Consider the following 18,411-nt stretch of genomic DNA (forward strand, 5'->3'; position numbering starts at 1 on the left):
CGCGTTTTTTGGAAAGGAACGACGAACGACGCTAGAAGCCAGATAAAAAATCAGGTCAGCGCGGAAATCTCCCTCTTATCACTTTATTTCGGCAGACCTTGTAATAAGCGGGCGACTTCATTTTAGCAGAGCTTTTTGTGGACATCCTCTATAGAGGTTGAGGCATTGCTGTGGTCGTCCAACTGATGAAATTGCAATGGAACACATCAGTCTGCTATTGCGAATCTATGGAATGATACGGGAATGGCTGGAAATGCGAGGAGGCGGATCATTTATTTAGCCAAGTTCTACGGCAATAATCAGCTTTTCTTTTTGGCGCTGGTCGTGTGACGACAAATTGTTCGAGTTTAGCATCAGCAGCTCGTCGAGAGCAAGCAAAAAAAAGAAGCAGGATTGAACGAAAAAGCACACAGGTTAGGTACCCATCGTAAGTTGTCGATTGCATAATGGAAGCTTATAAGATTTATTGGGCGGTTATAAAAGTTTGTCACGCTGTTGGTGTATTGGTAACATTAGAGCTTCCCATTATGAGTTTAATGGCCGCCCTTTAGTGGCGGATAATTGCTCTAGCACGGGGTTCGATTCCCCGACAGCGTAGGGTTCTTTCTGTTTTTTTGTACTTTTTCCGCTCAGATCATAATTTGGTTTGGGGCTTGACTGGGTGATGATAGCCCACCACCATTTTTTATAAGTTTGCAGCCGGCATCACACAAAGATGTATGTTTGAAGATGGTGAATGAAAGAGTAAATGAAAGAATGAATACCTGCATACAGCAGGCTTATGAACATATAATTGATATGCTGGGAGTCGAAATACCAGAGCTGAACGCGTCGCGTCAAATACTGAGACGAAAATCAAAACAAATACGGATTCACTTCTACTTTCTATTTTCGTTGGAACACACGCATTTCATCCTTTTCCTTTAGTCATATATAATCTCATAAACTCAACATCCTCATCCGAGAAAGTTCAATTTGAGAATGTCGAATATCGTCGAATTCAGCGCTCCATCTTCACGTTCATCGTCCTCTAAAGCTCGCAACTTCGTTTCTCCCTCTACCCGGCTTTCAAAAACGCTTTGCTTAGAGAAACCATTCGAAAACATCAACGGCAACCATGAGGTTGAGTCCCACATATACAAGGATGAAGATGTAATGGAAGAAGACATCATGGGAGAAGAGAGTATGCTTGTGGATACCGATCAAGAGGAGGACAGTGATGCAGATGAGGAAAAGGAGGTTATTCATGGTAGGTCGTGTGACTTGAGATGCCTTCATGGTACATCTTGAGATACATTTATGCTAATTTGTTATTGCAGTTGAAGTCCGACAGAAATCTTTTTCTCATTTGCGGGAGCAGCCAATCATGCAAATCGTCACCCAATTTATTCAAGAAGATCTGGCAAGGGTAGAATTAGGATGTGAGTTGTCTGGATGGAATGACATCAAGGTCCTGAGGGACCATGTCGAGCGTATATGGGTAGAAGAAGGAGGTAAGTGATTTTGCTTCTGGGTCTTTGCTCTACCTCCTTTTCTGATTTGTTGAGACATCCGCAGGGGTTGCATCAGTACAAGTTCCAGAAGTAGACATTCAAGTACATGTTTACAAGGCTTCTTTGAATAATGAAGTTGAAGATTTCTCAGCAGATTTAGATGGTATGGCTTCTTGTTATTCATTGACTTTTAAAAATGAGCTGACAAGGAAGCCTGTAGATGATGATAGCGAAGAGAAGGTATCTGCGGCTTCTGTTCGTACATTACCTTCTGCTGAGCTCGATGGCATTTGGGACACGTAAGCCCATTATCTCTATTGTTTCAGTTATCGTACGCTTAATGATGTCCCGCAGATTGGTCTACTCCGATGACATCAAAGCTCGCCTTCTTAACTACATTTACTCTACTATTCTGTTCTCTGAGAGCGATATCGACTTTAATGTCATAGCGTGGAACAGGGTCATTTTGTTGCACGGCCCTCCCGGAACAGGGAAGACCAGTCTATGTAGAGCGTTGGCTCAAAAAATGTCTATACGGCTGTCTCAAAAGTAGGTCTTTATATGGATGTCCAGGAACGCAGCAGAAGCCGGCAGAGGCTGACGATGATAATTAGGTATCGGCATGGCAAAATCATCGAAATCAATTCACATTCTCTCTTCTCCAAGTGGTTTTCTGAGTCAGGCAAGTTGGTGCAAAAGTTATTCCAGACTGTTACAGAAATGGTGGAGGATGAATCTGGTTTTGTAGTGGTCATGATTGGTGAGATATCTCCTTTTCTTTGCCTCACACAGTGTGCTAATAATGGATGTCTTAGATGAGGTGGAGTCTTTAACGGCTGCAAGAGCAAGTGCAATGAAGGGCAACGATCCATCTGATTCTCTGAGAGTGGGTTGGACAGCAGAATCAAATAATTTGCATACTCACGCTTGGCCGATCAGGTCGTGAATGCTCTTTTGACTCAACTAGATAAGCTGAGGACCCGCAAGAATGTGCTGGTGGTGACCACGTCCAATCTCGTCGATGCTATCGGTTCGTCCCTTCACCCTACACCTGTAACTTTCAGTACATGAACGCTAAAGGCGCCCTAAATCAACAGACGAAGCATTCATATCCCGAGTCGATCTTCTCGAATCAGTTCCTCTCCCGCCGCCACGAGCTATCTATTCTATCCTGTCTGGATGTTTGAAAGAATGTATCACCAAAAAACTCATCAAGCGATGTCGGATACTGGACTGGAAAGCGGCTGAAGAGGCGCAACGAGAGAGAAAGTTTGCCGGTGAAGTGTCGATAGCAGAAAAAGGCAAGGAGGCGAGAGAAGTAAGGGAGAGAGGTGTGGCGGCTTCACTAGCCGATCTAGCTGTTAGATGCCATGTAAGTCTTGTTTCATCATCCTTTTTTAACTTGGGGTTTGATGGTATTAAATCACGTTCCCATGCAACCTCCCCAGGCAATCGAGCTTTCCGGCCGAACACTTCGCAAACTTCCTGTCATCGCCCATGCTCGATATCTTTCTTCCTCATCTTCCTCCACATCATCTATGGGAGAGTATAGATCACTCAAGGTGGAGAGATGGATCGAGGCAATGCACAAGGTAGTGGATGTTGAGCAAGAGAAGAAACACGGTTTGGCACGTGGAGGGAGTACGCTCGACGCTGGTGATGGTGAAACGCTAACCCGGCGGGACGGGATAAATGGTCATGCCGAAGCACATGGATATGGACATGCTTACATGGAGAAGAACGAGGTCGGGATGATGGTGGGTACAAAGGTGAAGCATTAAACAGGTGCCGCGTGGTAGTCAGTAATGTCGTACTCTGCATGCGCATACATTTCCCTACATGTTTTCATGATACGTACTTGCATTCTCTTTTGCTTTGCCAGGTGTAGCATCTCTTTCTATGCATTTACCACTTTTCTTATCCCTTTTTACTCCTAGCCTCAAAGTCATGTTTTTTTTTCTTTGGGTGAGAGAGGAATACATACATGCAAGACTAAATTGGACGTTCTAAAGTAAAAGATTAAATGAAATGATTAAAAATGCGAAAAATGCAATGAAAGACATTTTGAGCAGGCTAAAAAAATGCAGCACGGCGTTTTCTCCCTCGTATTGTTAGATTTTTTTCGAACAGCTTCCAATAATAAGCATAAATCTATATCTTCTCCAAGAATCCTGCTCCTCTTCCAAAGTGACTTTCCTTTGGTTTTACTTGGTCGTGGTAGGCAACACAGTCCCAAAGACATAGTCCCACATCTTGCTGGTAACGCCGAAACCGAGCTCAAAGTTCTTGTAATGATGAGCGAGGTGGTATCGCTTCATTTCACGAAGATAAGCTGGGAGACGGGTGTGGTGAAGTGCATAGTGGCCTGGACAAGACATTCGTTAGATGAAGCTCCCCAGATATAGAAGAAATTGACTTACCCATGTCGTAAACGACATACATAGCAAATGCACCCGAGATGATACCATTGGCAATAGCCTTGGGGAAGACAATGTGCGCAAGCTTCGTAAAAGGCGTTTGAAGGACAAAGAACAACAAGGGGGGCATGACGAGCCGCAACTTGTCCATTGGAAGGTAATGGTGAACACCATGGAGCAAGAAATGGAGGGTGATAGCCCATCTTGTGTCAGGGAGGTAGTAGTCGAGGTGGAAGAGGAATCGGTGCATGGTGTATTCCAGAATGGTCCAGATGAAGATGCCGAATGCGAAGCAGAGAGAGAAATAGCCGACAGAGGCGAAAGAAGGGACGGGGATGGACGAAGGAAGAGGATAGGTGAGGACGGACTTGGCGGTAATTGATCTGCATCATGTCAGTTTTGGGCGGTGGCTGTAGTGCGGAAGAGGCTTACGAGTCGGTGAATTGTAACATAGACAACCATCCGATAAGACCAGCGATAGGCCACCAAATCATCGGCACGACCCACCACTGTGTTCTGGTGAACGGCTCCAGCAGATCACTTCCGAACAATCTGGCGCTCTCTTTAAGATGTCTCGGTTCGTGGACTTGTGAAAGGTAGTACTCTTTGGTCCAAGGGGCGTTCCAAACTTGGATGAGGAGAGGTTTCGTCAAGTCAATGAATTTGTTAATGTTGTAGTCGGAAAGAAGATCAGTGTCGGAGGGCTGGAAGTTGTCATCGCAAACCCAGTCTTGCCTAAAGTCAGCATCATCAAGTACCAGAAGTTAGTCAACCTACCCTCTGAAACGATCTTTTCTCCGCCACCCAACTCTCCCACCTCAAATTCTTCGAGCATCTCATAAGCCGCCCTAGAGTGCTGGTGAATATCCTCGTCGCTCATAAGCTTGCCTATATCCTGGCCGGCATAGGAGAGGATAATGTCGTCTCCTCCGGGATGGTCATCCAGGAAAGGGGTCAGGTCGTAGACTTTGCCGTTGTAAGTGCAGAGCGTGGAGACACGAGAATTGTCTAGGCGGGTGTCAACGACAGTGAACGGGCAGAAGACAGTAGAGACTTACGCTTCGCGACCTCGGCAAGGGAGTAAATGTGCCCTCTGGCATGGGTCGGCTTGCTCATGGTGTCGTTGACGGGGGCTGAGTGGCGAATGAGAAAGGGGGTGGCGGCCGCCGTGTAACGAGTGACTGGCAGGGATAAGAGGATAAGAGAAGAAATACGCACGGACCCGGCACAGAAATGAGAAGAGAAGCAGCAGTCGGATCGGAACGGTGGGATGGCGGGGAAAAAAAGCACTTCTTAAAAAAGTTACAAATAAATAAACAGGAAAAAAACAAACAACGTGGGCGCGTGCGTCACTGGTCGCTCGGCGGGCGGCGGTGGATTCACGATGGACAGCCCGTGGGAGAACATCCACTCCCCGTCGGCGAACGTCTCCATTACGATATACCCAGAAACATTCCGAACTTTTCCTAAAGATCTCATCATGCACAATCACACACTTGCCAACTCTCGAACGATGTATGCCGCCGCAGTGTATGTTGTTTACGGGGACATCCGAGGGCTAAGACTCCCTTAATACCTCCTACCCACTTGCTTCTTCATCTGGAAAGTCGTACGATCGCGGCTATTGTGGCATGTGCGTGCCATAATCCTCTTCTTTCATTGGTTCTGCCTATGTATTGGTATGAATGACTTTCCGCTTTTGTGGGCTTCCACAATAGTTCCTTTGTAGAGGGATGATCTGCGGTGCCATGATGTAAAAGGATCAGATTGTTATATGTACATGTATGAACAATTCAAATTCATAGTTATGAATAGTCAAAAACGCGTCGCGGCCGGGGGGTGGGGGGGGGGGGGTTACATTCTTTTCCGTAGGTACAAGGTCGGCTATGGATTTGTCCCGATCCGAGTGGGTGAACTCTTCCGCTTTCCTTTGAGTCGACATTTCAATCGTTTAACGATGATGTTACTACATGCAGATATATACAACCCATTTTATCAAATGCTATTTCTCGAATCATGTCCATAGACCATGGTAATAGAATAAAAAGTACCCTGTCAAGTCTAACCATCCCTCATCCTACAAAACGTCTAGCTTCTTCCCATTCTTCGCTCGCTCCACTCTTTCCCATCAATCCTGACCCATGCAATATTTCCCATCCTTCCTCCCCTTCTTCTCCATTATCAGTAATCTGCTTATCCATCATATTTGATAATTTCAAAGCATGTTCGGACGCATCAACATATCCACTGGCGCGGGAAGACGCCGACGTCGAAATCCATTCTCGCTCATCTCCCTCCTCTTCAGCCGCCTGCTCTTCTTTATCTTCCCGCTCTAGCGAAAATCCCCCAGTTCTTTCCCTTCTTCTGCTCTTCCTGAATTCTGGCTTTCATCCATACTCTTACTACCTTCACTTCCCTGGCCAACAGGTGTATCTGACTCTTTAGACGTTGCAGTCGGTGCAGGGGACGAAATCTTATGCGTTCTCGTCCCTGTAGCCTTATTCACGGCCTTACCCCCAGCTGTCGTCGATCCGGCACGGGGTAACATCCCATTTCCTTCCATCGCACGTATCTTATCCCTCACTGAAGAGGACGTTGATCTTACCCCTGACGTACCGGTAATGGAACCGCCGCGGAGGGAAGATGCGCTCGGCGAGCGTCTGGCGGTTGGAGCGCTCGGATTGCTGGGAGTACTGGAGCCAGGCCGCGAGCCTGTCTGTGTGCGAGGTTGTGCTGCTGGATTGGGAGTTGATGATTTTCGTCCAGTATTTGAAATAGAGGTACCAGCGGAGGCAGATGTAGAGTTATCAGTGCCCGCGGGAGGTGTTGGGACAGGAGATGGCGAAGGAGATGAACTTGGGCGACTCGAGCGTGGAGTAGCGGATCGTATCGGGACCGTCTTCTTTTCATCTTTTTCCTTTTCTGCCTTTTCAGATGCAGAAAAGGGTTTGGTATTGGAAGAAGTGCGGGGTTTGGTTACTAAGCGAGAGCTGGTTGAAGAAGGCAGGGGCGTGCGGGAAGTACGAGGTTTGGCAGGATCGGCTGTCGGTGTGGGAGGTTTGGTGTAGGTGATAGTGGACTTGGTAGTAGAAGGTTTGGATACTGTGCCTTGTGAAGCAGTAGTAGTGATAGTCGCAGCAGTGGCTTTCGCTTTTCCCTTCTGCTTCTTTCCTTCGTCATCCTCTGATTCCTCTGGCGGCTCAACCTCTTCAAAGGCTTCTTCGAATATTTTCTCTTCCTCTTCCTTGAACCCCTTTGCCACCCCCGCCTCCTTCTCAAACGCTTGATTCATCTCTTCCGCTCTTTCGTTCATCTTATCCAACCATCTCTGCAACAAATTCGCATTATCCTTCAACAGCCCCTCATTCCTTTCTGTCAAAGCCGAGATCTCGAGGTTGAGGGACATGATCTCATCCGACAGAGTCTCCATATCTTTCTCGCGGCTTTTCCAACGTAAATCCCATTCAATTACGCGTTTCTCCAGGGCGGCTCGGTCTGCACGGAGGATGTTGAGTTCATCCCGAAGATTTGCGGCCGTGGCATCGCGTTCGCGGATAGCGTCTGTCAGTTGGAGTTGTTTGTTCTGGGACACAGCTTGACTGCGGTAGAGGGTAGATAATTCGTTCCGAAGAGATGTTAATTGGGCATCAAGATGGGTTAGAAGCGGGGTATTTCTGAGGCAAAAGAGTCAGCTCAAACTCCCTTGATATTCGTGCGATTGCTTCGATTGACATACCCGTCTGGTCCACCACCACCACCACCACCTCCACCACCACTCTTCAAGAGAGCTTTATTTCGCACTTTGAGTTCTCGCGTTGTCTTTGCAAGTTTACGATCTGAAACCGCTCTCATATCAGTTTCTCCAGTTATCTATGGCAAGAAGCTAGGAAAGAACAAACGGAAAACGCACATTGATCGACAATGTCAGTATAAGGCTCTTGCTGTTGCTGGTTAGCAATGAGGCGCTCGCGAATGACGGACTGCCATTCTGGCTGAGACATTGTCTTTCGGTGTTCCCTTGCTGGCGGGGTTGACAGAGCAGTTGACGTGAAGTTTGCAGTTGAGAGAAAAGGAAGAAATATCGTATAACTGCAGCATCCGTCGATTCGGCAACTGAGCAATACATAGTGGATGACGCTTGTCACGTCCGCCGTTGTCCCGATCCACGTCCGTGTAACCAGTCAGTCTCATATATGCGCATTTGATTCCGTCGCTTATATAATTGAAATGCGTCAGTTTAGTGCCCGGACATTTTGTATGAGATTGCCACCACCCCACCCGCCCGGTTCTTTCATTAAAACAGCTATCTACATCTACTTTCTATCCGCTTGACAACATTCACAACATTCATTCACTATGGCTACCAGGAAGAAGCATCTTCTCAAGGTAATTGCGGCCCCTTCGATGCAAGGATAGTGCTGACTTAGAGCAGGTTATCATCCTTGGTGACTCTGGGTACGTTTACACGCATTTCAAGGGTCAAGGCGTCATAGCCTACTCATCCTTTGTATACCTTTATGCCTCAACACATGCTGACTCTACCAATTTTTGGGTTCCCAATGTAGCGTCGGCAAGACTTCGCTCATGAACCAATACGTCAACAAGCGATTTTCTACACAGTACAAGGCTACCATTGGCGCAGACTTTTTGACTAGAGAGTTGGTGGTTGATGATAGGGTTGTCACTATGCAGGTGAGTTTCTTCTCCCATTCGCTTGCTGTCTGTGATGTGAATGGAAGTAGCGCTGGGGAGCAGTGCCAGGGTTGAGTAGCTGGATGAGTGAAAGGCAAGGCGAAAAATGGAGAAGATCCTTGCCATAGCTATATCCGCCCTATCTTATGGACACGCCAAAGATAGGCCAGCGATAACGTGGCAAGCTATCGAAACAGCTGCTAACATCACTGTAATTCACAGCTCTGGGATACTGCCGGTCAAGAACGTTTCCAATCCCTAGGTGTCGCTTTCTACCGCGGAGCCGACTGCTGTGTCCTCGTATACGATGTCAACTCCAACAAGTCTTTCGAAGCGCTCGATGGCTGGAGAGATGAGTTTTTGGTGCAGGCTTCACCGCACGACCCCGAGAACTTCCCTTTTGTGGTATTGGGTAACAAGATTGATATGGAAGAGTCTAAGAGGATGGTACGTTCAATAACGTTATTAACGAGCGCTATTTGGGCTAATTTGTTATTACTCTTACGATAGGTGTCCCAAAAACGAGCAATGACATGGTGTCAGGCCAAGGGAAACATTCCTTACTTTGAGACTTCTGCCAAGGAGGCTATCAACGTCGAGCAGGCTTTCCAGACTATTGCGAAGAATGCTTTGGCGCAAGAAGCTGAGACCGAATTGTGAGTCGAACCTTCGTCTCATGTGGCATGAATTATTCCAGAATTAATCAATGTACAATGTGGCCAGGTATGCCGACTACCCTGATCCTATCAGGATTGACTCTGAGGGCACACAGAACTACGGGTGTAACTGCTAAAACCTCTTCCACTCTTCCATTTGACCTAAACCCCCATTCTCATCCTGTGGGAGAATCACATCAAGTTAGTCACTTGCCCTTCGCAAGTGATCCATAATGATACCCCATTACGTATCAGCCTTTGTTCCCATTTTATGTGCCCTTCCCTTCCCGAGTTTATTCTCCCTATTCCATGACCCCGACTCTCTAATTTCAGACTTCTATTCTTTCTCAGCCGTACGCGCTTTCTATGGACTAGAAGAAAGAGTAAAGAGGTTAATTTAATTATCTTTTCGTATTGTAGAATTTGTATTACTGAGGATGCTATGCTTGAATATGAAGAGAACATCCTTGGCGTTTCAGAGAGACTGTTTGCTTCAACCCGCTCACGGATGCATCCTTAAAGCCTGGCTTACAGCATAATATACAGTATACGCAATGCCTCTATCTACATGTACTCTCTCAATAGTGACAGAATCTCTTTTGTACAAAAGGGTCAACAATGTCAGTAAAAAAATATTGGTTAAAAATAAAAGGCTATAAGCATATGATAATCTAGCTCTGACCACTGTTGTTGGTTTCCATCGTCATCGCTGGTGTCGTGAGACGCGGTTGGAGTTGTATCAGCATTCTGTTGAGTCTGGGTCCTTTTCTATTAATATTAAGGCTGAGGATCTTCGGCTCATTTGGGCTTATCATCACGTCTATTTGCAGAATCATACTTACTAGGTATGCTTCCCAGTCATACTTGATGGGGAGGTTGAAGTAAGCGGCATATCCATTACCAAATAACTCTATGATATGATGGTGAATATTCTATTATAGCATTTTTCTATGACTCCTCTCGCCCTTGCAATAGTTGAACAACCCTTTCAGCCTGTCCTTCGACTCCAGAGCCCACCCAGTCTGTTTCAAGCAGCACTTGCTCCAACTCGTCACCCATATCATCATCCAGCTCGGATAGCGCCAGATATATCTCTTCAGAAGCCATTGCACGTATCTATAATCGCATTAGAATTAGGTTAAAATCTACGACATCGGGATGATGGACTTACCCGAGGGAAGCGGTGGGCAAGGAATAACGGAACTAAGGAGGCGGCTTTTGAACGCACTTCCAAGGGAGCTGTCAGGCAAGCGATAACACTGAAGGATGCCAACATTGTCAGCTAGGCTACAACCAATTTAAAGCAGGAACACGCACACTCTCATGGCGGCTGATATTCTCTCAATAGACTTTATGTTCCCCAGGCCTCTTGCTGCAGCGCCCAGAGACTTCATAAGCCTGTAAAAGGTTAGCCAAACAGTTCATCCGGAAAGACTACTACTTACACGTCAGCCCCTGCCTTGTGATCTTCAGCTCCCTCAATTTTCTCCCATATGTTGGCGGACAACAGCTTATGCAGTGTTTGTAGCGTGGGTATGAATATCCGGTTTGAATTGAAGTTATCGGCCATAAGACTTGAAACTGTCTGCAGCACGGGAACGATGGCTGACGTGTGAACCGTCAGGTATTCGATAAGGGGGTGTAAGGCGGCGTTTGACTAAATAAGTGACGGTCAGCAATTGAGAGATGCAAAGAGCGCTGATACTCACCAAAGTGACTACTTGGCTGCCTATCGTAAATGTCAGACCCGCTACAAGCTCTTTCCTGAATCGACTCTCCAAGAGCGACATTGCAGATCGGAACCATTCCTTCTGGTCTACATATCTGAATCCTTCCTCATCCAATTGCTTCTTAGACACGCTCATCGCGTCTTGCGTATCCCACTTCCACCCACATTCTCTCATCCTGGCCAAAGCCAACGCTGAGGCCGAACGAACGGATTCGAGCTTCTCTACACCTTGTTTTACTAATCCACCGATGGCTTCGTCGCAAATTCCAGATTCAAGCAGAGAAGACAAGGGAGAAGATGGAGGAAGGGAAGCTAATACACGGCCGATGGAGTCGAGAGATGCAATACGAACCCACGAACCAACATCGCCTCTTTGATCAGTCGAATAGTCTTCAAGACCCTTGATGAATGCTCGAATGACCGTATTGAGGGTTGTCGGTTCAACTATGTGTTGTCAGTGTGTTGACATTCATGCATGTATACCTAGCTGGCTCACCGACAAGAGATCCATCCATTCGTTGGACAACGATATCTCCCAAGGACCTTATTGCCCATCGCCTACTTTCAACTTCAGTCTTCATTGGATCTTTCAACAATCCCAAAAGCGCCACGACAGTCTTTTCCGCTATAGAAGAGGGAGCAGGAGGATACTGAATATGCCCAAGAGCTAATGTAGCCGATTGACGTTGTGTAACTCTGAACGACTTCAAATCACTGATTAATCTACCAGTGTGTTAGCTTCCTTTCAAGGCTAAAATTGACCTTGCATACTTATTTATGTCCTTCTCACAGTCTCTCAGCTCACTCAACCTCCTGTATACACGCGCCATACTTTCATGGACTTCTATCTCTCTTCGCTTCGAAGTCAGCTCAAAGTATCGTGCCAAGACCGGGTGTGTTGTGGCAGAAGAAGTTATGGAGGAGTTAAGGATAGTGGACAAAAGATCACAAAGGGCCGATAATACATCGGCTGCTTGTTGAGAAACTAGAGTCGCGGCACGAATGCTAGCAAGGGCATCGAAAATCTGCAGGAGTTGTCAGCCGACATTAAATTCGAAACACAAAGACGTACAGTTTGATTTCTGGGATCATTGTCCTCAAACATCTCTGCTACTTCCTTGAGCGCTACAAGAGCACCGTGAACGTTGACAGAGTCTAAAGAAACCAGCTCCTTTAATTCTCTCTGCAAGGTGTTCTCCAACGCTTCGTTGCAGTCTAGCTCGAGCAGCTTTCGTAGCGCATGGGCTCCCAGACATCGAATAGAACAATCCCAATGTCGAAGTGTAATACTATGTAGATGCTCAATCATGGCCGTCCTATAAACACGGTGTCTGTATGTCTTGTCAGATTTGGTATTGTCTAGGTTTTAAAGGTACACTCACATCCCAACTGCCTGAGAAGCCGTTAAGAACGCCGTTCGTCGCACGCTTACGCTATGAAAATCTGTCTTGGCCAACACATCGATCCCTTCCGGATACACTCCCGCCCTCCCTACACCTTCCTGGAAAGCTGCGCTCGCAGCTCGACGCACTCCAACCTCACGGTCGAAACACGCCACACAAACAAGACTGGTTGCGATGATATTGGCATAAGGTTCCAAAGCTGAAGGTGGACAAGCTCGAGAAAGGGACCATAGGAGGTAAGACGCAGCGTCACGGACGTTGGCGCCAATTGAATGGGAGGCCCGACGAAGGTCGAAAGTAAGGGCCTTCACGACCCATTCCACCGCGCCTTCTACGGCTTCGCCCTGGATTAGACCTCGTCGACCCATCTCAGCCAGGGCCAAACACACTCCATGCCATCTCGCTTCTCCTCTCTGCACCTCTGAGCCGCCGAAGCCCATTGTCCCACCTGAAGCCGAAGAACCTCCGGGATCGATGACGGTTCCAAATGAAGTGAATTGGACGGGTTCTTCTTCGGTGCCGGCGAAGAGGGCGATGGTAGCGATGACAATCTGAGATGAAAAAGCTGGAGGAAGCAAGGCGGAAATACGAGAGAGATACTTGGCTGACGAATAACGTACGATCGTGTCCTACATAGATTCGATCAGATCGTGATAAAGAGGATGATGAAGTGATCCACTCACTTTGTCAGAAAGACAGCCCATTAGATCGTCCAATATTTCCTCTAAACCCTCGGGGAGGTCGACATCATCGCCATCAGAGTACTTTTTGCCAAGTTTTGAAACCCATAATCTGCCTTTAGCCTTAATTACCAGCTTCCTAATCAGACCGGATTCGGCAGCGGTCCTTGACCCTCTGAGATGCGGTAGTAATTTCTCTTCTAAGAAAACTTCAACTAGTGGAAGGTGATTAGGTTTGAGGAGGGATGGTAAAAGGGCAAGCAAGGTGAGGAGTGACGCAATGAGGTGGCTCTCTGATTCGCGATCCCCTTCTTCGACCTCAGATGTTGCCCAAGCGAAGAATCCCGGAAGATTTCGTACAGCATCTTCTCGAGACAAAAGCTTGGCGAGAACAAGAGCAGCATACGCTCCCTCCCTTCCCGGTCGATGCAGAAGAGGCACCGCCAAGAATGTGACCTTTTGAGCAAGCTCGGAGGCGGCGACAGGGAATAGCAGCTCTGCAGAAGGGAGATCGATACCATAAGGTGCGCTTGAGACGAAATCGTCCGAATCTGAAAGGGCCGAAAGGTTGAACGGAACAGTCAGAAGCAAGGCTAGCCAAAGCAAGAGTATGGCACGAAGTTCCCAAGCTGTTGTGGGAGACAGCAAATGGTGATGAGGAGTTGCAGGGCTTGTTGAAGCGGACGGTGAGGTGGGAGGGGATAAAAGCTTGATGAGGATAGGAAGATTAGGTATTGTTGATGGAAAGTGGGGAACTGCACGTCATTGTGGGCAACTGCAGTCTACAAGCATTGATATACTTACCAACTGCCTTCCATCCGCGAACCTTAACCACCCAATTGAGCACTCGGCCTAACCTTTCAAGCCTTTTTGGGTTGACTGGATTAGAAGTACAACTGTCTTCTTGTACAATTGTGTGCAAGCTCTCCTCCAGCAGCTGCATGAGTGGTCGAACAATCTCGTCTAGCGATGGGTCAAGTAAGCCGGGCATCGGCAAATAATAGTCCAGCTATCACAGGTGTCAGATGATCGATATAAACCACGAATTAGCTTACGATAGCGCCTAGGCAAGACACATGCACGTCCTCATCTTCATCCTCCTTTTCAATGGACTCTTTACAGAGGTCTAACGTCACGAACTTTCGCAACGAGCCCAGAAATTCAGCTCTGTGGGAAAAATGAGTGTATGTCGGATCCCAATCATCAGCCAAGGGTGCGCTAGACATATTCGAGCCGATAGATAGGATCTACGATGAAACACTTGCTGTGTTGGGGTGTACAGGTTATTGATAACGACGGACATCATGTCAACGAAAACGCGTAACTTCCGACGCGTCGTACTTTACGTAACTTATTTTTCGTCGCCATGGGCAAGGCTACAGTACGTACACGCAGCAACTGCGAGATGGATAATGAACAACAAAGAACCAAGCACAAATTGTTGACATCTTCTCAAGCATCTCCTTAAGGTATAACACATTTTAGGGGGATTAAGTGAGCCCTAAAGTAAAACTGAAGACGGCGCTCTCCTCAAAACTGGAGCGCGGACCGAAAAGAGTAAGCGTCATGAATGAACGTTGCTTGGAGCTAATACGTTGGTATCAGAATTATATGACTCCGTTTGAAGTCCTATACTTGCTATGCAAGTTTAACCGGTTTACCTAGTCTCATTTGTATCTCCGATACCCGCACAAATGTCCGTTCAGCAATTACCACGGGGCTCTAACCAGCCTTCGTCCTTTTCAAAACTACTCCCTGTGCAAGACTACATCTTTGACGAACTATTACTCATCGCACCACTCTCCACCATCACTCTCACACGACGGCACTATCAAAAGACAATCCGTATTATCTATCGGGAAGTTCCTGTCAGCAATAAATTATTCTGCTCTCTTCTATGCGGGGATCGAACCGCCTTTGAGCGAGGTGTCAATGCGTTCGAGCACACGCGCATCTTGCGCATCAAAAACTTTGAGGGCTTCAGTATCCTCACACAGTTCCATATCCCCTTATTATTTGCAACATTACGCAACAGGAAAATCTTTTACAATGTCGAGCGGATAGACATCTCATGGGAAGCTATTAAAACATTTTTCTTCACGCGTTGGTGTCAAGGCTTTCCTGCCACGACAAGTGATGACAGTAGGCTGCTCATGAGCCATGTTGGGAGGAAATTTCGAGAGGTTGTCCTCTATGTCGATGTTGGAGACCCTACTTCCGGAGAGTGCTCCGAAGATATCCAAGCAATTGCGGATTATTTCTCGCCCCGAACGATGACAATGGTCAGTGGCTATCATCCTAGATCCGATTTTTTGGTTATTCGTCAAAATGTGAACGCACAGTTGCTACCTATCAGCTGGATGGGGTCGCAAACTTCACGTTTGATCATTCCCCGCTGGCCTCTTATGGTCAAGCCTGGTTGCTCGATGGAAGAATCAGACGAGTATCAGAGGGCCGCGACAGAGCAATGCGTCCTCAACTATATGGATGACCTGTATGCTGTATGGAATGAGTTAGAAGGAGCGGATCTTCCGATTGAAGGTGTAGTGGTTTCCAAAATGGAGTTTTTTGTGTCGAAAGACCCTAAGGCAATCCATGACCGCGTTTTACATAACCCTCTACATACTTGTCAGGGCACAAGCCGAATTTTGAACAAGGGCATTGTGGTCAGGGAACTTGATGAGGACATCAAAGACCAGTATGATCTCCTGTAGGAATCTTGGTTCCGGCCGAGCTCGCAATCTGTATGCGTAATGATATGTGTGATATTCTTTGGGAACAGCTAGCTTTGTATGGGTAAAGGCGAGGACAGCAAAAACTAAGACGACTTGGAGATTGTTCTATTTATTATTGCAGTTTCAGCAAGCAATCGTATAGCAACTGGCGATCTCGTCAGTGCGTGTTCTTTGTTGCTAGGACTCACCACAAATGGCTCATCTCGAAGTCTTCATCCGCTCCGCCTTCCGTTCTCGTCCGCTGCGGGACCATCGGGGCTTTGTCCATCATACCGGGCTCCGTACATGTCTGTCCGCCAAGACAAGCTCAGACTTCGTTAGTCGCTTCCACTGTACGTAGTGTCTTCGATTATCCTGCCATTGAAGCTGCACCTCGTCTGTAACATATAAAAGGCTACCATTACATACATCCCCATCATGGACATATAATATTATTTCTTCCTCGTATGCCAAACACTCCGAACAGTCTTGGTGGGCGCCACCCCCACTGCCGCTCTAGCGTACCAACAACACCTCCGTCTCATTCGGCTATACCCTTCCACTCCAGCCCCCCAATTTTCTCTGCCGCCAGAACCACCATATACCACTCAATCTTGGGCTGGATGTAATGCGGGTGACGCATGGGTTGTTGGTATCCCCAGTCTGCACCTTTCCAGCAAGGGAGGGGAAGGAGAAGATGCAAATATGCTGTATACGTTCGCGCGCGCTTTCTGGGGCACATGGGCTTTGAGGCTGGAAGGAGCGATTGTCAGTGTTTTGGGAAAAATAGGGGTAGTACAGCTTTTCGAAGGAAGTGGAAAAATACATTCTGATGAGAAGGGAAGGCTTGATAAAGGTGCCACCGAAGTAGGAGACTGTGTAAGTTGTCTCTCCATAATTCTATGTTCAGTCCGCCGCCTCATTCTTATTTCCCATTTCGTTAGTTCATCTTGGAGGCCAATCTGTCGTCTCCGCCTATATACTACAACCTCCAATACTCTTTCTTGCGGCTCGCTATCTATCGATGGGTTTCCCTTTCCCTCTCCGAGAAATCCCTAGGGGGGTATCACATCCTCTCTATTGTTCCTTCCCCACTTCTGCAGCATATCCGTCTCAACTTTACTATACTTCGTTAGTGAGGGCTACACCGCCGCTCAAATGAAATGTCCGATGGATGTCCAGATTTGAGACGCGTGGAATGACGCCGCGATATCGCTCCTTTCCTTTGTGGGACGTCCTTTGGTTATTCTCCGAGAATGTCTGATGGATGTCCCAAGCTTCGAACATCCCTGGGATGTCCCAGAAGCTCGGATGTCGCGTCAACGTTTTAAGCAATACTTCCAGTCTGACCTTCGGACATCCGTGGTCCTGGCCTGTCCTAAATCGCCCTTGCATCTCATGTAGATCATCATATATGCTTTGTATCTGAATAGTCTCATCACTTTCCGTCCATGCATGCATGCACAAACATCTCAACAAATCCACCATACGTGACATCTATATACGATATACCTTGAGGACTATTTTGCCGTACTACTATATACACGTATACATGTATACAAACTATGCGATCGTTACATAAAACCTTCGTATTCTATTATATCATTAATATCGCTATCTACTTCCTCTTCCAGCGCCCCCTCATCTGTATCATCGGATTCTCTATCACCTTCTGAGCTATTATCACACCCGTTATCTCCCTCCTCGCTTTCACCTTTTTTCGTATACATATTCATCCAAGCGTTTTCATTTGATCACACGCCTATGTGGCTTGTGCATGGTCTCTGGCCCGTTCGGACATCCCGTTTCGGTGCTTCTTGTAGTTTTCATGCTCTCCCATGCGCCCTCGAGTCATTGGAGCTGAAATTGGGTGGCAGACGGTGCATATAACTTCATCAGATGAAGGTAGAGAGCGGAAGCCTGATCCAGAAGTCAGCCATAATCAGACTGAATCAAGATGGAACGCACCTCGTTCCTCCAGCTGTGCCTCACTTAATTTCTTTCGTCCCATTATATGTCGGGGTGACTCTACTTGCTGTTTAATAGGGTTGTGTGCGGTGACTGCTTGAAGAGATCATAACTAACAACAGACCTGTCTTCTAGCAACGAGTTTGGATCTGGAAACCGAAGATGTGCGTGATGGATTTACATAATATGTTAGTCATGCCAAACAGGTATTATCCAGTTCTGTGCCAGATTGCTATATACTTGTTGTCGTATGCGCGTCTTTCCTGCCAAGATGGCATCTGGGAGTGTAGCCTGCCACTTCAAGAAGTCGCCCTCGAAATCCATTGTTAGCGGGCAGTTGCATCCAGATGTGATCGATACTTATGCATCATGCAGGGTGAACGTCGATTCGATCAGAGGAGTTAGAAAAGTGTGACTGAAACATCAACCACCACAAATCCTTTTGCGCAGTCGGTATTATTTTCCGCCGATTTAGCGGCTGATTTTGCCTTCAGTGCTCCACAATCATCGCTTGCTCATCTCTCTTCGTTCGTTGTTCTCATTTCAAGCACAATAATACCAGACCAAAAGCATCATCAAACCTCCTATTTCGGTTCCACATAATCACTACTCTTAGCAAGTCATTATGCACGTCATTATGCATGCCATTATGCCGTCAT

General features: G+C 47.0%; 7 protein-coding genes and 6 non-coding genes; 8 read left to right on the top strand and 5 right to left on the bottom strand.

Moving 5' to 3' along the window:
• Window positions 1-489: 489 nt before the first annotated feature.
• On the top strand, window positions 490-597 carry CNAG_10031. The gene has a single exon. It is a non-coding gene; the product is annotated as a tRNA-Gly (tRNA).
• Window positions 598-894: 297 nt separating this feature from the next.
• On the top strand, window positions 895-3,424 carry CNAG_02578 (thyroid hormone receptor interactor 13). XM_012192595.1 has 10 exons: window positions 895-1,249; window positions 1,320-1,493; window positions 1,558-1,656; window positions 1,714-1,792; window positions 1,848-2,042; window positions 2,108-2,253; window positions 2,309-2,379; window positions 2,433-2,523; window positions 2,591-2,865; window positions 2,942-3,424. Exons 1-10 carry the CDS (start codon window positions 982-984, stop codon window positions 3,272-3,274), a joined length of 1,731 nt encoding a protein of 576 aa, XP_012047985.1. The 5' UTR covers window positions 895-981; the 3' UTR covers window positions 3,275-3,424.
• CNAG_02577 (oxidoreductase) lies at window positions 3,337-5,403 on the bottom strand. The gene is made up of 5 exons (XM_012192639.1): window positions 4,969-5,403; window positions 4,688-4,918; window positions 4,343-4,640; window positions 3,914-4,293; window positions 3,337-3,858 (listed from the first exon to the last, which is right to left on the bottom strand). The coding sequence occupies exons 1-5, from the start codon at window positions 5,024-5,026 to the stop codon at window positions 3,698-3,700; spliced, it is 1,128 nt and encodes a 375-aa protein (XP_012048029.1). The 5' UTR covers window positions 5,027-5,403; the 3' UTR covers window positions 3,337-3,697.
• Window positions 5,404-5,854: 451 nt separating this feature from the next.
• CNAG_02576 (hypothetical protein) lies at window positions 5,855-8,024 on the bottom strand. XM_012192596.1 has 3 exons: window positions 7,821-8,024; window positions 7,647-7,746; window positions 5,855-7,584 (listed from the first exon to the last, which is right to left on the bottom strand). Exons 1-3 carry the CDS (start codon window positions 7,909-7,911, stop codon window positions 6,243-6,245), a joined length of 1,533 nt encoding a protein of 510 aa, XP_012047986.1. The 5' UTR covers window positions 7,912-8,024; the 3' UTR covers window positions 5,855-6,242.
• Window positions 8,025-8,171: 147 nt separating this feature from the next.
• On the top strand, window positions 8,172-9,928 carry CNAG_02575 (RAB small monomeric GTPase). XM_012192638.1 has 6 exons: window positions 8,172-8,296; window positions 8,343-8,365; window positions 8,476-8,602; window positions 8,825-9,049; window positions 9,113-9,258; window positions 9,326-9,928. The coding sequence occupies exons 1-6, from the start codon at window positions 8,267-8,269 to the stop codon at window positions 9,393-9,395; spliced, it is 621 nt and encodes a 206-aa protein (XP_012048028.1). The 5' UTR covers window positions 8,172-8,266; the 3' UTR covers window positions 9,396-9,928.
• Window positions 9,929-10,018: 90 nt separating this feature from the next.
• Window positions 10,019-10,806, top strand: CNAG_12308. The gene is made up of 3 exons (XR_001045557.1): window positions 10,019-10,139; window positions 10,200-10,665; window positions 10,732-10,806. It is a non-coding gene; the product is annotated as a hypothetical RNA (non-coding RNA).
• On the bottom strand, window positions 10,050-14,345 carry CNAG_02574 (cofactor D). XM_012192637.1 has 12 exons: window positions 14,126-14,345; window positions 13,875-14,079; window positions 13,074-13,825; window positions 12,370-13,019; window positions 12,060-12,318; window positions 11,759-12,012; window positions 11,484-11,710; window positions 10,968-11,431; window positions 10,704-10,915; window positions 10,576-10,656; window positions 10,430-10,517; window positions 10,050-10,374 (listed from the first exon to the last, which is right to left on the bottom strand). Exons 1-12 carry the CDS (start codon window positions 14,294-14,296, stop codon window positions 10,207-10,209), a joined length of 3,531 nt encoding a protein of 1,176 aa, XP_012048027.1. The 5' UTR covers window positions 14,297-14,345; the 3' UTR covers window positions 10,050-10,206.
• On the top strand, window positions 10,979-11,282 carry CNAG_12309. The gene has a single exon (XR_001045558.1). It is a non-coding gene; the product is annotated as a hypothetical RNA (non-coding RNA).
• Window positions 14,346-14,494: 149 nt separating the features above from the next.
• Window positions 14,495-15,847, top strand: CNAG_02573 (hypothetical protein). XM_012192597.1 has 2 exons: window positions 14,495-14,627; window positions 14,676-15,847. The coding sequence occupies exon 2, from the start codon at window positions 14,765-14,767 to the stop codon at window positions 15,782-15,784; it is 1,020 nt and encodes a 339-aa protein (XP_012047987.1). The 5' UTR covers window positions 14,495-14,627; window positions 14,676-14,764; the 3' UTR covers window positions 15,785-15,847.
• Window positions 15,848-16,193: 346 nt separating this feature from the next.
• CNAG_12310 lies at window positions 16,194-17,058 on the bottom strand. XR_001045559.1 has 2 exons: window positions 16,611-17,058; window positions 16,194-16,537 (listed from the first exon to the last, which is right to left on the bottom strand). It is a non-coding gene; the product is annotated as a hypothetical RNA (non-coding RNA).
• CNAG_02572 (hypothetical protein) lies at window positions 16,490-17,394 on the top strand (the record flags this gene model as incomplete). XM_012192636.1 has 2 exons in its annotated part: window positions 16,490-16,663; window positions 16,729-17,394. The coding sequence occupies 2 exons, from the start codon at window positions 16,490-16,492 to the stop codon at window positions 16,918-16,920; spliced, it is 366 nt and encodes a 121-aa protein (XP_012048026.1). The 3' UTR covers window positions 16,921-17,394.
• Window positions 17,310-17,951, bottom strand: CNAG_12311. The gene is made up of 2 exons (XR_001045560.1): window positions 17,749-17,951; window positions 17,310-17,697 (listed from the first exon to the last, which is right to left on the bottom strand). It is a non-coding gene; the product is annotated as a hypothetical RNA (non-coding RNA).
• Window positions 17,952-18,288: 337 nt separating this feature from the next.
• Window positions 18,289-18,409, top strand: CNAG_12312. XR_001045561.1 has 1 exon: window positions 18,289-18,409. It is a non-coding gene; the product is annotated as a hypothetical RNA (non-coding RNA).
• Window positions 18,410-18,411: the final 2 nt, after the last annotated feature.

The sequence above is a fragment of the Cryptococcus neoformans genome, chromosome 3 (assembly GCF_000149245.1).
Source record: "Cryptococcus neoformans var. grubii H99 chromosome 3, complete sequence".
In the NCBI taxonomy this organism is placed as follows: Eukaryota; Fungi; Basidiomycota; class Tremellomycetes; order Tremellales; family Cryptococcaceae; genus Cryptococcus; species Cryptococcus neoformans.

What these genes read in the sequence shown, in the direction of transcription:
- CNAG_02577 (XM_012192639.1), bottom strand. Translation starts at nt 5,026, where the DNA reads ATGAGCAAGCCGACCCATGCCAGAGGGCACATTTACTCCCTTGCCGAG. An exon ending in CCTTGCCGAGGTCGCGAAGC is followed by an intron (nt 4,919 to 4,968) that starts GTAAGTCTCTAC and finishes ACACCCGCCTAG; the next exon opens with ACAATTCTCGTGTCTCCACG. An exon ending in GTATGTCGTTTACGACATGG is followed by an intron (nt 3,859 to 3,913) that starts GTAAGTCAATTT and finishes TGTCTTGTCCAG; the next exon opens with GCCACTATGCACTTCACCAC.
- CNAG_02576 (XM_012192596.1), bottom strand. Translation starts at nt 7,911, where the DNA reads ATGTCTCAGCCAGAATGGCAGTCCGTCATTCGCGAGCGCCTCATTGCT. An exon ending in TACTGACATTGTCGATCAAT is followed by an intron (nt 7,747 to 7,820) that starts GTGCGTTTTCCG and finishes GAGCGGTTTCAG; the next exon opens with ATCGTAAACTTGCAAAGACA. An exon ending in GGTGGTGGTGGACCAGACGG is followed by an intron (nt 7,585 to 7,646) that starts GTATGTCAATCG and finishes CTTTTGCCTCAG; the next exon opens with AAATACCCCGCTTCTAACCC.
- CNAG_02575 (XM_012192638.1), top strand. Translation starts at nt 8,267, where the DNA reads ATGGCTACCAGGAAGAAGCATCTTCTCAAG. An exon ending in GGAAGAAGCATCTTCTCAAG is followed by an intron (nt 8,297 to 8,342) that starts GTAATTGCGGCC and finishes GACTTAGAGCAG; the next exon opens with GTTATCATCCTTGGTGACTC. An exon ending in ATAGGGTTGTCACTATGCAG is followed by an intron (nt 8,603 to 8,824) that starts GTGAGTTTCTTC and finishes TGTAATTCACAG; the next exon opens with CTCTGGGATACTGCCGGTCA.
- CNAG_02578 (XM_012192595.1), top strand. Translation starts at nt 982, where the DNA reads ATGTCGAATATCGTCGAATTCAGCGCTCCATCTTCACGTTCATCGTCC. An exon ending in TATATGGGTAGAAGAAGGAG is followed by an intron (nt 1,494 to 1,557) that starts GTAAGTGATTTT and finishes AGACATCCGCAG; the next exon opens with GGGTTGCATCAGTACAAGTT. An exon ending in ATCCATCTGATTCTCTGAGA is followed by an intron (nt 2,380 to 2,432) that starts GTGGGTTGGACA and finishes TTGGCCGATCAG; the next exon opens with GTCGTGAATGCTCTTTTGAC.
- CNAG_02574 (XM_012192637.1), bottom strand. Translation starts at nt 14,296, where the DNA reads ATGTCTAGCGCACCCTTGGCTGATGATTGGGATCCGACATACACTCAT. An exon ending in GCTTCTCAGGCAGTTGGGAT is followed by an intron (nt 12,319 to 12,369) that starts GTGAGTGTACCT and finishes CAAGACATACAG; the next exon opens with ACACCGTGTTTATAGGACGG. An exon ending in AATGGATGGATCTCTTGTCG is followed by an intron (nt 11,432 to 11,483) that starts GTGAGCCAGCTA and finishes GACAACACATAG; the next exon opens with TTGAACCGACAACCCTCAAT.
- CNAG_02573 (XM_012192597.1), top strand. Translation starts at nt 14,765, where the DNA reads ATGTCCGTTCAGCAATTACCACGGGGCTCTAACCAGCCTTCGTCCTTT.